At 45.8% G+C, this 15,045-nt stretch overlaps 1 protein-coding gene across 4 annotated transcripts in view; it reads right to left on the reverse strand.

The window, feature by feature from the left end:
* Positions 1-14,819, reverse strand: part of Igf2bp1 (insulin like growth factor 2 mRNA binding protein 1) — a 37,741-nt gene extending 22,922 nt beyond the window's left edge. For all 4 annotated transcript variants that reach the window (XM_090351671.1, XM_090351670.1, XM_090351669.1 and 1 more), the window contains exons 1-2: positions 14,645-14,819; positions 13,556-13,616 (exon numbers count right to left, since the gene is read on the reverse strand). In XM_090351671.1, coding sequence (XP_090207797.1) covers positions 13,556-13,616; positions 14,645-14,819 — 236 coding nt within the window. The remainder of the gene's footprint in view (positions 1-13,555; positions 13,617-14,644) is intronic.
* Between the last annotated feature and the right edge of the window lie 226 nt (positions 14,820-15,045).

The raw sequence follows: 15,045 nt of genomic DNA on the forward strand, positions 1-15,045 counted from the left end.
CTCCCTGAAGGTCTTTTCCTTCTGCTGGCACAGGGATTCTGACTGGGTGCAGCATTATCAGCACCTTCCAAGATGGCTCCTTGATCAGGAGGGATGAGTCTCCAAGAGGCAAGAAGGGCCCTGGTCCTGGGTACCGCCTTTCCCCGGAGAGCTGAAAAAACGAGGCGGTCAGGGCAAGCGAAGGGAGCGAGGTGCCTGAGCCTGGGAAGGGCGGCAGCAGCTGAGGGTGGGGGAGGGCTGGCAGCAGCTGAGGGGGAGGGAGGAGGGGAGTCCTCATGAACGCGCAATTGAGAAGGCCTGAGCAGCTGAGGGGCCAGGCCTGAGCCCCACTGGGCGCCCTTTCCCCCAACCCCCTCTTCCCTAAACCAAGGGAAGGCTGGGCACTCACCCTCCCACCCCAGTGCTGGGTGGACTGCGCTGCCCAGAGCCAGAAGGGGGAGGGCAAGGATGCCCCCAGCCCCCCCCCTGCTACCTCTAGAATGTTCCACCCCACCCCCCTTGGGCCCTGGCTACCCTAGTGGCTCTAGCCGGTCCCGAGGAGCCGATGGGCCCAGAGGGGGAGGGGACCTGCGGCAGGGGCTGCCGGGTGGGGGTGGGGACCAGGACTTTGCCCTTTGTCTCTCCTCTCCCTCAACCCTGATCCACCGGCCGAAATCCGACCCCAACGACGAGCCAGGAAACTAACCCCGGGCAGGCTCCCCCTCCAGGGTCGGTCCTTTAGTAAATCCAGACCCGACCTCCCTGTGGTCAGGGCTGTGACGGAGGTGGTCCTGTGGGGGAGGGGGCTTCCCGCCTGTGAACAGGCCTGCAAGCATTTAAGTGGGAACTGGTTGGGGGTAGGGAACGGGGAAGAGGCGAGTGGGGCCCCAGGAGCAGCAAGGGAGAAACGGGTCCGGGAGGCGGCATTCCTCTGAGACCTTGGAGGAGGTAAGGCTGGGGAGGCGGCCTCCCACTGAGAAGGCTAGGTCCAAGGGCCAGGGAGGGGGACCCCGGGCCTGCCCAGCCCGGCCGGGAGAGACCAGGTCCCCCAAGGCCTTCCACCAAGATCTACAGTCACCTTGTAAAGGAAGAAGTCATCTTGTCCCCTGTGGAGGAAAAGAAAGCCTTTACTGGGCAGCTCTTTGGGGATGTCATCAATTGATGACCTTGTTAATAACAAGGCCTCTTTGGCTGGATACTCTGTAAGTTCACAAACCCTCTCTTAAGGAACCTTGAAGCTACCCCAAAAGATAGATCTGTGCCTCTCCCCATGGGAGACTGAGAATAATGTGATTTTCATTCTAAGGTCAAGTGCCTACTAGTGCCCATGACCGGAGAGGGACAACACTGCAGGGCCTGCTTCACTTGCTAGGGAAGAAACATAACTGGGAACCTGCTCCTTAGAAACTGACATGTGTGAACCATGAACTATGATTCTGTCCACGTGTAACAAAGGTCACTTCTTTGTCCCTTTCTGAAGAGTGGTGGGGGAGGAGAGGGGAAGAAGATCTCAACCCTGGTGCTCCATTTTCCCCTGGGTTGAACCCAAACAAAAGAGGGGGGAAATCAGCAGAGGGGCTGAGAGTTTGGCCTAGTAGGAGAGCGCTTGCCTAGCATGCACAAAGATCCAGGTTCGATTCCTTGGTACCACATACATAGAAAAAAAAGCTGGAAGTGATGCTGTGGCTCAAGTAGTAGAGCTCTAACCTTGAGAAAGCCCAAGGACAGTGCTCAGGCCCTGAGTTCAAGGCCCAGGATGAAGAAAGAAAGAAAGAAAGAAAGAAAGAAAGAAAGAAAGAAAGAAAGAAAGAAAGAAAGAAAGAAAGAAAGAAAGAGAGAGAGAGAAAAGAAAAGAAGGGAAGAGAAGAGAAGAGAAAAGAAAGAGAAGAGAAAGAGAGAGAGAGGGAGGGAGAGGAAAGGGAAGGGAAGAAAAATCAGCTAAAACCTCTAGCCTTGATCCCTTCCAAAAGTGTCTTAAAATTCAAAGTAAGGCCTGGAGGCCTGGGGCCAATGGCCCTCACCTGCAATCTTAGCTACTCAGGAGGCTGAGATCTGAGGATCTGTTTCAAAGCCAGCCCAGGCTGGAAAGTCCGTGAGACTCTTCTCTCCAATACACTACTCAAAAAGCTGGAAGATGGCTTACTCCTGTAATCCTACTCAGGAGGCTGCGCTCCTCAGATCTCGATTCAAAACCAGCCCAGGCACAAAGTCTGTGAGACTCCAATTAACCACTAGACAACCAGAAGTGGCGCTGTGGCTCAAGTGGTAGGGCAGTGGCCTGCAGCTGAAGAGCTCAGGGACAGCACCCAGGCCCAGAGTTCAAATCCCATAACCAAAAAAAAAAAGCTGCAAGTGGCACTATGGCCCAATTGGTAGAGTGCCAGCCTTGAGCAAAAGAAGTTGGGAAGATAATGCCCCGAGTTCCAGAGTTCAAGCCCCAGGACTGGCAATACTAATAAACGTTGTGTGGCTCAAGTAGAAGACAAACTCAAGCTGGGAGTTCAAACTCCAGTACTGAAAACAGGGGAAGGAACCCTCAAAGTACCTGCCCAGCTTACTTATGAGGCTTCTGGAGGACCCAGGTGAGCACAGAGGCCTGCAGACCCCAGATTCCACCACTCACAGGGGTGGAAAAAAGGCAGGCTGTATCTGAACCCTGCCTTCTGATAGCAGAGGCCCCTTCCCCATCTCAGCTGCCCATTCAACAGAGAAAGGTTGGGATATGTTCATCACCCACAGTCCTATAGTTCATGGTGGAAAGAGGCAAAGAAGATAGCAATGCATGGTGGGTAGGTTTTCATTTGCTAATATTATACACCCTAATATGCTCAGGAAAGGACACCACAGTGAGTGTTACCACCAGCCTCCACCTTTGAGAGAGCTTAGCCTTGAAGACAAAAGGCCAGATAGAAGCCCAGGGCTTAGATAGGAGCCACACTAAGCTTTGCTTCCTTGGGTAGAAAGAAAAGAATAAACTTTGGGATTCTTAGGGGACTGAAGTAACAAGACCTAGCTTTACAAAGAGATACTCAAAAACAAAGTTCGATATAATTGTAGGTCTTTTTCTCCAAACACAAGAGCACAGATGCTGAGTGAAATAAACATGAATCTGGGCCCTATCTATACCTTCCTGTAACTTCTCCCCCACTGAATACCAGGAATTGCCTTTCCACAAATAGCTCCCAGTCCCCTAATCTACTCCTGGTTTTTTTTATTTTGCTTTAATTCCCTGCACCCAGTTTAGCTGCACCCTTCCTTAGCTGACCCTCTGGCATCACAGATTCTGGGTAGGTGTGCCTCCCATTTGAGGGCATGAAGCCCCCCCCCCCCCCCCCCAGCTCCAAGCAGCCCCAGTCTGCTTTCCTGGGTCTAAAGAGAAAACACCGGACTTTGTCCGGTAACTCCCTGGAAGGGAGACCAGGTCTGCCTTCCCCACCCTGAAAAGCAAACCCATTACAACAAAGTAAAAATCTAATAAATAAAAGAGTTCATGTAGGAGTGGGGTCAGGCAAAGGTTCCTTTTTCAATTATGATTAAGAAGTGACCCACCATGTTGGCAATTGCAAAACCAGAAATGAAAAAAAAAAAAAAAACAGCAATGGTCTTTAAAAAGCCAGATTCTTTTTGTGGTTGCATTGATGTGAGTCTGTAGTCCAAGCTTTGAATCACCTGAATCTGAGACCAGCCACCTAGCTCAGACATAAAATAAAACCAAACAAGGAAAAAGAGAAAAGCTTAAAACTCTCCAAGGAAAATTAAGCCTTGCTATATCCAGTCATTCCTAAAAACCTAAAAAATAAAAGCATTCATTTGTCCCTTGTTTTCTTTTTACTATCTAATGAAGGAAATGTCACATAATAGTAGACTCTTCAATAGTTGAGTAAAAGTGAGTGCCTACACAATCGAAGGTGCCAACCTGTGCAGTACCGTGCAAACTACTACCAAAGTCAGTACTGTCTATATTTCCTCTCAGGGATATTGGTGGTGGTGGTAGTGGTGTGTATGTGTATGTGTGTTTACTCACTAATGGCCAATGACTGAGTGAGTAAATATATTTCATACACAATCCCCCCGCCCAGCAAAAGTTGCTGACAATGGAATTTTTTTCCATCTGAAGAAAAGTGCAAAGAAACCTGTGACTAGATGGGTAACATTCCTGTTGTAGACAGAAATAAGAAGGAAACTACTCCTTCAGGATGGCCAGCAAGGCAGGAAAAATAGGAAAGTAAAGAGAAGATGATCTTAAGAGATACCTAGGGCTTGTGAAGACCAGTCTGCCTCCCCTCAGAGCTCATTCCAGAAGAACCTTGCTGCTTACTTCTAAAAAGTGGGGACACCTCTAAAACCTCTTCTAAGGAGCTTAAGCTTAATTTTTTCTTCTCTCCCACACCCCCTTTTTTTCTGGTGATAGGGATCAAGTCTTCCTCATGCTAGGCAAGCACTCTCTACCAGAGCCTGATTTTTCTTCCTTTTATGTGAAATATTATTGGAGTGAACATGAATCCCTGAGCTTGGAATGTAGTTCAGTAATACAGTGCATGCCCAATAAATAAATACATCCATGCATGCATGCATACATACAAACAATTACAAAGAAAAGATGTCTGCTGCTATGGCCCCAGCCAGCACTGGAATTCTGCAGGTTCTTGAATGGAATGGAATATGGGGCTGCAGATACATAGAGCCTTGGCTCCTGTACAGGATCTTCTTTGCTTTATAAGCCAGTGGCTCATGCTTGACTGGGCTACTTAGGAGGCTCAGATATTAGAATGGAGGTTCAAAGATAGCAGAGCAGAAAAATCCATGAGACTCCTTATGACCTCCAATTAACCAGCAAAAAAGCTGCGAGTGGAGGTGTGGTAGAGTGCTAGCCTTGAGTGGAAGAAGCTAAGGAAGAGTGCACCCTGGGCCTGGAGTTCAAGCCCCGGTGCCAGCAGAGAGGGAAAAAAAAATAAAGCAGAGCAAGTGGTCTCCATTACTGTTAGATTTCTCCTCCCTAGTGACTCAGAGACCTCCAGGGCAAAGAGGAATAAATGATTGGGACTCTGAATAGACAACTTCAGCAAGTTCCCTTCACCCAGCAGCCCCCATTTCAGTTCCTGTCTCCCCTCATTTTCTCCTCCTCAGAGAACCTAATGGGAAGTTGATGAGCCCCAAGCAATCCCAAATGCAACACATATCATTCTGCATAAACTAATTGTAAAACTCTTTATAGTAGCTGATTAAAGTCACAAGCCTGTTAAAGGGCCAGAAACCACATCCGGATTGGAAGCCCTTCCTCTCCCCACCCCATTCCTTACTCCTGAGCTGGGGCTGAGGCTGCATGCTTGCGTGTGTGTGTGTGTGTGTGTGTGTGTGTGTGTGTGTGTGTGTGTGTGTGTGTGTGTGTGTGCGCGCGCGCGCGCGCTTGTCAGTCTGTCTGTCTGTGTGTCTGTGGTATGCTCAAATTGAGCTGAGAGAGCTGAAGAGAGGAAATGGCATGGAAGTGGATTCTGAGTGCACCTTTGGGAGCTATTTGCTGACCGAGGGATCAGAGAGATGGAATGTAAGGTACCTACAAAGGCAGTGGAAGGAAAAAAAAAAACATTTTCAGCCACTTCCTGGGCATCCAGAAATCCACAACTCCAGAATGCCTATTGTGTTGGCTTATCAGGAACAGAACATTAATTAAGATGCACATACCTTTTCCCCATCCACCCTACCTGTCCCCAGCTGGGTGAGGGAAGCTGCTCTTCCTTCCTTAGAACCCAAGTGGACGCATCACAGTCCCTGCCATCCTGAATTCTTACTATACTTTTCTCAGCTATGACTTAGGTCATTTCCCTATGGCCCAGTGTCCTGCTACATACATGCACCTTTGAAACCACAGCATGAGACTTACAGCTAGGAACCTGCTCTGACCTCAGGGTATCAAGATCCAATTCTAGTTCTCTTCAACATGCTCATCTGATCTAAGCTTTCTGTTGGGAAATGATGGGTAAGAGATCAACTATAAGGATCCATGACACAGAGATGCCGAGATGAGCTCCATTTATCTCCCTCTTCCTGAAGCTGACTTTCCCTGGCTTGGGTTCAAGAATACAGTTGCCTAGCAAGCAGGAAGACCTGAGTTCAAATCCCAATACCAAATAAGTAAAATGAATAAACTTTCTCTTCATGGCATCCTCTACACAACGCTTTCAACATTCATAACCATTACTGACCCATATAAAATATATGCCAAAGACATGCCTGAACTACTTATTATGACTCTGTTTAGGGAAGAAGGGAGGGAGGGAGGGAGGGAGAAAGGAAGGAAGGAAGGAAGGAAGAAAAGACACCCTAATCTGATGCCTTAGATAAATATCCAAGCTTCCATACATAGTACAGAAAAGACCAGACAAGGTAAATGGCTGCATTTTCAAGTACCCAAAGTATTTCATCAATTCCAATTTTCAAGGTGGAGGGTGGGTAAAGGAGAGAACTGTAAAGACCTATAAGAGGACACAATATGCTATGCTTAGCACCACTTTACAGTTACAGCAAATGAGGTCTTTATTTATATTTGGATCTTGTACTAGAGTTTGAACTCAGAGCTGGGGTGCTCTGCCTTAGTGCCACTCTACCACTTAAGCCACAGCTCTGGTTAACTGGAAATCAAAGTCTCTTGGACTTTCCTGCCCTGGCTGACTTCAAACCATAATCCTCAGATCTCAACCTCCTGAGTAGCTAAGATTAGGGCCATAAGCCATGAGCATCCAAAATGCTTTTAAAGTACTGACTCATCTGGAGGCGAGTAGGGCAGGGTAGTGCAGGTCAAAAGACCGAGCTGACCTGATCTCAGAACTTCCTCCCACCTGGAGGCGTTAAGAATTTTGAATGATTCTTATCCTCACCTCCAGGGAAACAAACATTAGCTCACAGAGATAATCCAACATTCTTAGATTTTCTGAAACAACCTTTACACGTAGGAATAGCTTCATTTTAAGATTTTTCTGAACCCCTGGTTTCAATCCCCAGCACCACAAAAATAAATTTAAAACTATCTTCTGAATTTTCTAACTTCTTCTCTAAAGCCTTCAAGTTCTGTCCAATCAACAAACCAAATCATATGACCATATGATCAAATATTACTCACTTTTACAGTTTCCATTTCAAGATTGATCTTTTTTTTTAAAAGCAGGTGTGAACTTAACATTTTAAAACTCATAAATTCTCCTTAGCCCTCTTTTCCTAAGGAACTATAAACAACTGACCCAGAATTCACAAAACATTAGACAAAATGGGAATCTCCCACTTTCCTTGTTTGCCCTGCTGAGATAAAAGTTCCCTACCACCTGGTCCAACCCACGAACAAACTTCCCAGATAGTTCTTGCCATTTTTTTTTTCCATTATCAGACTTGTCCCAAGGAGTCTTGAAAATAGCTAGACAATCCAGCCCAAAACTTTTCATCATCCAGCTATTGGCTGTTATTTCTTTCTAAAGCAGTCTAGTTACTGATGGTCAGCCATGCTCTTGGGAGTTGAACTGACAATATTGATTACATCTCAGGGCATTGTAATCAGGTTTTCTCTCCAACTGTATCAAAATTATGAGGTCCAGACCACTTTCTCCCATGTATTTTTCATAATCAACACACGTTTTATTTACCAAGTCCTTTGATATATTTACTGCAGACCCACTATGATGTAAAGATAGAAAAGAGGTGCTTAAAAAGCTAAGTATTAGCATGAGCCTTTCTCTGTTGCTGACAAGCACATGGTCCTCTTTTAAAGCTTCAAGATCCACCCAGATTCTACTAGGACTGAGTGACTAACTGGGGATTGATTATCTGCCTGCTGGCAATCCATTCCTGCAACCATGTTCTTCTAGCTTCTAAAATCATTTCTAGCCAAACCAAATTTTCTCATAACCAAATGAGCACCCGCTGTGTTGAGTGCATATCTTTGAGACCTTTCCTTCTGTTTCTGCTTTTCAAAGGCACAGAAGAGGAGAGGGGAAATGCAAAAACGGTGGTGAACATTTTTTAACAGACAAACACACAGAAAGCTCCTCCAAGGCTCCATAAAGCCAATGGGAAAACCTGTAGTCTATGGTGTACTGAATGAATAAAATGGATCCTTCCCAACCCTTCCTTTCTATTATTACTCTGCCTCTGGGATGTGCAGCCAGCTCATTCTGTAAAGATTACCCCTTATATAAATGGACACTGTTGACTCTTGGAGGTCCCATTCCCCAGGCTAAGGGGCCCTAGCTTCGGAGTAAGAGGCTCCATGCACCTCCATTTTCTCTCCACCTCTCATTTTTCTTTCCCCACTCTCTCCCTCCTTTCACTCCAGTTTGACTCCCATAGCCCTTTGCCTTCGAATGGAAAGATCTCAGAAGGGGATTTGTGGCCCGGCCAGGGGAAGCCTCGGGATATTTGGGATCTGGTCGGGTCAGGGGCTGGGTGTAGCAGCAGGAGGGAATCTTGGGGTTCCTGGAAAAGAAAGTCCTGGCCGGGGCGGGGGCTACGGGCCTGCGGATGTTTTCGGCCAGGGGCTGACTAAAAAGGCGGAAGGCGAACTGAACTGCCCGGGACGCGGCCTCTTGGCGCGCAGACTCTTGGTGCAGATGGCACTACGGGTCCGAGCTTGGGCCCGGGGTGGGACCGGGGCGCACCGGACTCGGGCGGGCTGGCAGGGAAATGCCGGGGTCTCTCCGGAGAGCTCCCCATGCGCAGGAGTCCCTCCACACACCGTCTTTTTTCTGTTTCTTTCTATTTTTAAGGGGAAGGGGAAGGCGGTCAACTCCCGAAGCAAAAAACAGCTTTGACATGCGTTGTCTCCAAAACCCAGTGTCCTCACTGGGCACAGCCTCAACTTCTCTTAAAGGGAGGCAAGAAGTCTCTCCCCCAACCTCCCTTTCTCCCAGCTCCCCCCACTTTTTCTCTCTCTAATAACTCCATCCCCAAATCTAAACTGCACTTACTGGAAGACATTGGACATATTTAAATTTTTTTTTTTCAGGAGAATGGGGAGTGAGAGAACAAGACTGACTTTAAATTGTAACAGCTAGGAAAATGTCAGTTCTTCCAAAGCTATGCATTCATTCATTTATTAGAACTACAACAATCAATAAACATAAGACCCAAAGATACTTTCTTCACAAACTCTAAACTTCAACAAATGGCACTATAATCTGACTCAACTAAACCTTCTGAAATTCTGAAGTGTTTCTAAAGTATATGTTCACTAGACCTCCATGTTAACTTTGTCAAATGGCTTATTATACAAAAGCAAAGAATAAATGGACTCTTTTGGGAGAAAAAAATAATATAATAAGCCCTGAAAAGTGCCACACACATAAAATAGATTCAAATAACATATATTAGTTATTTTAAAAGATTAGACGCTCAGAATCTTTGAATCAAGATTCTTCCAACTGTGAATGTTATTTCATCTCTGAAACATGATTATAAGAATGTTTTTGCTTTTCCACCAAAAGCTGTGCAATGAGAAGCTATACATCTGGAATAGTTAACTATATTTGGAGTAAGTTAGTGATGGGAATCATAATTCTTCCCCTTCATCACTAAAAGAGTTCTCCAGGAGAAACCATCAGAGTAAAATTTCATCTTTCTAATTTGGGTTAGAAAATCAGGGGTTTTGGAAACCTGTAATGCTTCCAAGAGACAAATACCACTTAGGAAAGTCTCCTCTGAAAATACTGACCACCAGCTGGGAATCTGTGACTCAAGCCTGTTGGTAATTCTAGCTACTCAGGAGGTTGAGATCTGAGGATCTCAGTTCCAAGGCAGCCAGGCAGAAAAGTTCGTTTGATTCTTATCTCCAATAAACTACTCAGAAAAAGCAGGAAGTGGCTCTGTGGCTCAAGTGGTAGAACATAGCCTTGAGCACAGAGGTTCAGGGACAGCACCCAGGCTCTGAGTTCCAGCCCCAGGACCAGCAACAACAATAAAAAATCCTGACCTGGACCAAATGAAGAAAGAAACTCAGTTTATGAATTCGTAAAGTTTAATTTCTAGGTTGTAATGAATGAGAAAGAAGGAATCCCAATTTCCACCCTTTCTTCTAAACAGAAGAAAAACTTTAAGCCTCAACCATCTTTCCATGTACCTTTTTTTTAAAAAAGAAAATGCTGGAAAGCAAATATTTTTACTAAGTCATAAATTGTTTCTACATTAAACTTACTTTTTGAATCCTGTTCCTATGTATTCATGTTTTACTTCATAAGAATTACTTTCTTTGCGATTTAGATACTAAGTCATAGTTAAAACCACTAAAGTAAAACCACCTGAAAATCTTAATCTGATATTTTTCACTCCTTTCAAGCCCCTCTTTCTTTCATTGCAGCTCTGACTCTTGATTGGATTTTTGTCAGGTTGGTTGTTTCTTTTATTAAATGAAAAACTTATTTCTGAAAGCAAAGGATAAAAACTCCTAGCTTGTTCTGAAAAAGAGTTGGTGATCTCCATTCAGAGCCTCTACTAAGTAACTTTTAAAAATAAAACTGCCAATTATTTTCTGCAATTTTAAGGCAGATTTTTTTTAAACTGCTAACACCAGAGAATTAAACAGTAAGATTAAAATCAAGTCCAAACACTTTCTCTTTTGAAAGTTTTCAAACTTCTATGAATGGTTATGAGAACAATTTTCATTTTAATAGTTGGAGATTTAGGACACTATAAGTCAAAGTAGAGGAGAAAAATCACCTTAACCTGGGAATTTAAAAAAAAAAAGCTCATAACTACTGACATTTCAGACCTACAAAAATTCAGGGACCTGTCACATTTTAAACAATAACACCCTTTATTTTGATGACACCAGCTGGCAGCAAATATACTATCTCAAAGTCACATTCCTCCAGAAAAATTAAGCATACCTCAGTGGCAAGTAAAGTAAGTTTAATTTCTTAAAAAGTAAATCACTCCTGAACTCATCAAAGCTCCTAAGATGGCACCTCAACTACTTTGAGTTTCTCAAAAGAAAGCAAACTCTCCAAAATTGCAAGTTTTGACAGCAAATACCAATAAATTCTCACTAAAAAACTGCTGACCAAATTCCAACACTGGCTAAAAGAGAGGTTTGGGGAAGGTTAGCAGTTACTAGTGAAATCCAGTGCCACAAATTCTTAAAACTCAAGTCTGCTGTTTTCAGTTTAAATATATAGTATTCTGTTTCTTGAGCCATTAGAAATATATAAATTATACTTATCAAAGAGATTCAGAGTGAGAACAAAATATAGTAATACTTTTAAATCAGAGCTCCTCAAAGGTACTTCTGTAATGCATTTTTTTATTTGATTTCTTCCCTTAAAAAAAAGAAAAACTGGAACATTTAGGTAAGTGAATTGTTATGCGATTTTTTTTCTTAATTCTTTTGGAACTGAGTGTATTAGGGAGAGTTGTTTTAAACAGTGAAAACACAAGAACACACTCTACACCAAATCCAGGGGTGTAGTTGTCCATTTGGTTTGGAATATGAACTAACTAGCTTCTTTCTGTATAGACATGAGACTGAAAAGCCAGTAACAAACTCAACTGAAGGAATAGGACACAGACTGAAAACACATCCCACAACATGCTTCCCCAAGAACACAAAATGATAGAGCAAACTCACTGAATGAAAACAAACTCTTACTTTTTTTAAAACCTGGGACTTGAAAATTTGATTCATGCTAGAAAAATGAAGTCCTTTACCACCAGTACACCCCCCACCCAAGAGAAAGAAAAAGACAATTGACTCAATGTTTGGACTCAAAAATGATTTCAGGAAGGGGCTGAACACACAAAAGATCTAATTTAGTATGGGTGTGGAAAGGGAGGTTTTTTTTTTTTTTCAAACCCGGTCTTCTCACAAACCCCCTCCCCACTCCCAACTCAAAAGAGCCCTCAGTGCTGCATTTTGGAGGGAACACACAGCCTAGAAATGGCTTAAAAGCAAGCAGATGGTTTGAGGAAAAAGATCCATAAATACAGGGCACCATGAAAATTAAAATATAAATGTTTTCAGTTCCATTTCATCACATTTTGCTATTTTGCATGCTTTTCTCGCTTCATTCCCTTTAAAATTTAAACCATCCAAGAGAAAAAAAAAAAGTTCACCTATCTTAGATTTTCGTTTATTTAGAGGTATTTCTCATCAGCACACAGTTTAAAATTCAAATAACCAGGATCTTCTCTGTGTATCTACTATTGTCAATATTTGTTTCTCATTCTATCTCCAGGAAATGTTTCAAAATAATGACTTTTTTTTGTTTCAGTTTTATTGCTGCTTCACTTTTAACTCTACCTTCCCAATAAGAGTAGTCCAAGCAGTTGAGGTTAAATAGCAAACTCTAGAAACATAGTAACCAGATACATCGATCACCTATAGACATAGACACAATAGTTCCAAGTTGGTTAAATATCTCCAAGCTAAACCAATGAACAAATTATTTCCAGTTAAACTTCCTAGATTCTTTAAACTCCCCCAAAACAGTACAGTTACCCCACCTCATCTTCCTATTCAGAAAAGGCCAGAAATACACCAAGTTTTTTTTCTGTTAAAATGGGGGAGTGGGGGAGAGACCAAAAATTTACTGAGTTTGTCCCCAACTAGCCAAAAACTGTACTGTCAACATGTTTAAAGTCTGATGTGAGAAAGGTTGCCTTTACACTTACTTCCCAGCCAGAGGTCAACAAAAATTTCAGAGTTCAATGGAAGACCTGAAATTCACCAGTTTTTGGGAAACATGTTGGAGATGCCCCACTTTGCTGAAGGGAGAAGGTAAGTGTATTGGAACACACCACACACACACACACACGCACGCACGCACATGCACGCACACAACCATTCATCCTCGGAGTTCTAGACCCTCCAAAGAGCCTCAGCTCACAGCCTGAACACAAAGCTCTCATCCCAGATGGTCCCCTGGTAACAATGGACTGAGGGAGTGGGGGTGGGGGGGTCGAAAAGGATAGTACACAGCCAAAGCATATTCGTTAGAAAATTCAGTTGGGGAGGGGACAATATAAAATGTGAAGGATGGGGACCAGGAGTCTGAGGAAGGAGATTCCTCATACTGTAATAGAAATATAAATTACAAGCATAAGGGGACTGGGGGGAGGGGACGGGGACAGGAAGCAAGCTCATTCTATATCCCCTATGGAGTAGAGAAGGACGCCCCCAAATCCGCTTAATTAGGGTGGGAAAAAAACAAAATGAGGCCTGCTAGGAAGTTGCAAACATCGCCATCATCATGAGCTTAAACTCTTCAAATAGTTTAAGCTTCTCCTACAAAAAAATAAAAAATAAAAAAATGGCCCCCCACTTTGAACTCAACAAAAGCTTCTACTCTGATATTTATTTCTCTTTAATTTCTCCTTTTCATCCTTTAGCCTACCCCAGCCTCAACTTTTTTTTTTTTTAAGCTGTTAAACACCCATTACAACAAGATCTTGGCCAATCTTCCCTCCCAGCCCCCAACATCCGGAGTTGGTGGTGGGAAGGCCAGTAATGAGTTTCTTTCACTGGAGACGCTATGGACCCCAGAACACAGCTCTCAGCTTTACACCCCCCCCCCTGCCCCCCTTCAGAAGATCTCTTTCCTACCTTTGTTTTTTGGGGACAGAGTGCTCAATCTCTAGACGTTTTCCTTGCAGTTCAACTTTCCCTAAAGATTTTAAAAAAAAAAAAAAAAAAGGAAAAGAATGAGTGGGGGGGGGTGAAAGGGGGAAGGGACATAGCTACTCGGGATTTCACATCTCCCAGGGAATGCACAGCGTGGCTTCCCCGCCTGGGTGGGCAAAGGTTGCCTGAGAAATGGTGCAACCGTATCAATTCGTTCTTTCCTTCATTGATATTTTTGTTCTGCTTATCCACGGAGACTAGATGCATGGATGACTCTGGGGACCCCATTTGGGAAAGGTGTGAGCGCACTGCCTCTCTGGCTCCCAGATGTGTGGCGAAGGCGCCAGGAAAGGAGGGCACCCCATTTCTCAGCAAGTGGGGTGGAGAGTGCAGAATTAAACTTTTCTTCTGAGGGACCATGGAGGACTTGGGGGGCGTTGAGACGGTCGGGAAGCGGGGGACCCGGCGAGCGCGGCTGGGCGGGGTGGATCCCCGGCCGCCACCACCGCGCGCGCTTCCTGGCCCAGCCTCGGCGTCTCGGGAAGCAGCATGGCGACCCGGCGCCACCGCGCCACCCCGCTCACGCCCCACTTTCAAATCAAAATGGCTCAAGCCCCAGGTCCTGGGCGGGAGGCGGGAGCCCCTCACTCTCATGCCCTGCCTGAGGGCTGCAGTCTCCACAAAAAAAAAGCCAGGAGATCGGAGGTGATCTGGGGACCCCCTCCACGCCTGGAAAGGCCTGGGAGCCAGGGAGGGGAGGTGGGAATCCATGCAGGAGGGAGGGGGCGTCCAGGGAAAGGGCTGGACGTGGAAATGACGCCCCGGTGGGGACCTAGGTGCCACCCTCCCCCATGCTGCCCAAGGGGGGGCTCCCGCCTCGTCGGGGGGGGGAGAGGAAGGGGAACCCCGAGCTGGAGGTCGGGAATCTTTCCGTGCGGGGGGGGGGGGGCGTCGAGGGAGGTGGGTGTAGCCCGGGGGGGGAGGGAGAGCGGGCCCCGCGAGCGGAGGTGCGAGGCTCCGTTGTTTCGGGATTTCGCAGTGGTTTTTCCGGGGAGGTGGCCGTGCGCTTACCGGAGAAAGTTTCGATGGCCTTCATCGCCCAGTGCTCGTCCGGGCAGTCCACGAAGGCGTAGCCGGACTTCACCAAGAACTGGCCGCTGTAGGAGATCTTGTGCTCCGCAAATACTTTCTCCAAGTCGGCGGGGGTCACGCTCTCGTTCAAGTTGCCGATGTAAAGCTTGTTCATGGTGGCGACGGTGCGGGGCTGGACGCGGTCCCGGGCGAGGCCGAGTGGGGAGCGCGCGCGGGCGGGCGGGCCGGGAGCCTCCTAGGCCGAGAGAGACAGGGAAGGCCGGTGGCAAGAGCCGCAAACTTTCTTTGCACCCCACCCCTGAAGTTGTCCGGAGCTCGGGGCGGGGACGGCGGGCGGAGGGCGCGCGGGGGTCGCGGGAGAGTTCGGCGGGGAGCCCGGG

This window comes from Megascapheus bottae, chromosome 17 (genome assembly GCF_031878675.1).
Source record: "Megascapheus bottae isolate mThoBot1 chromosome 17, mThoBot2.hap1, whole genome shotgun sequence".
Taxonomy (NCBI): domain Eukaryota; kingdom Metazoa; phylum Chordata; class Mammalia; order Rodentia; family Geomyidae; genus Megascapheus; species Megascapheus bottae.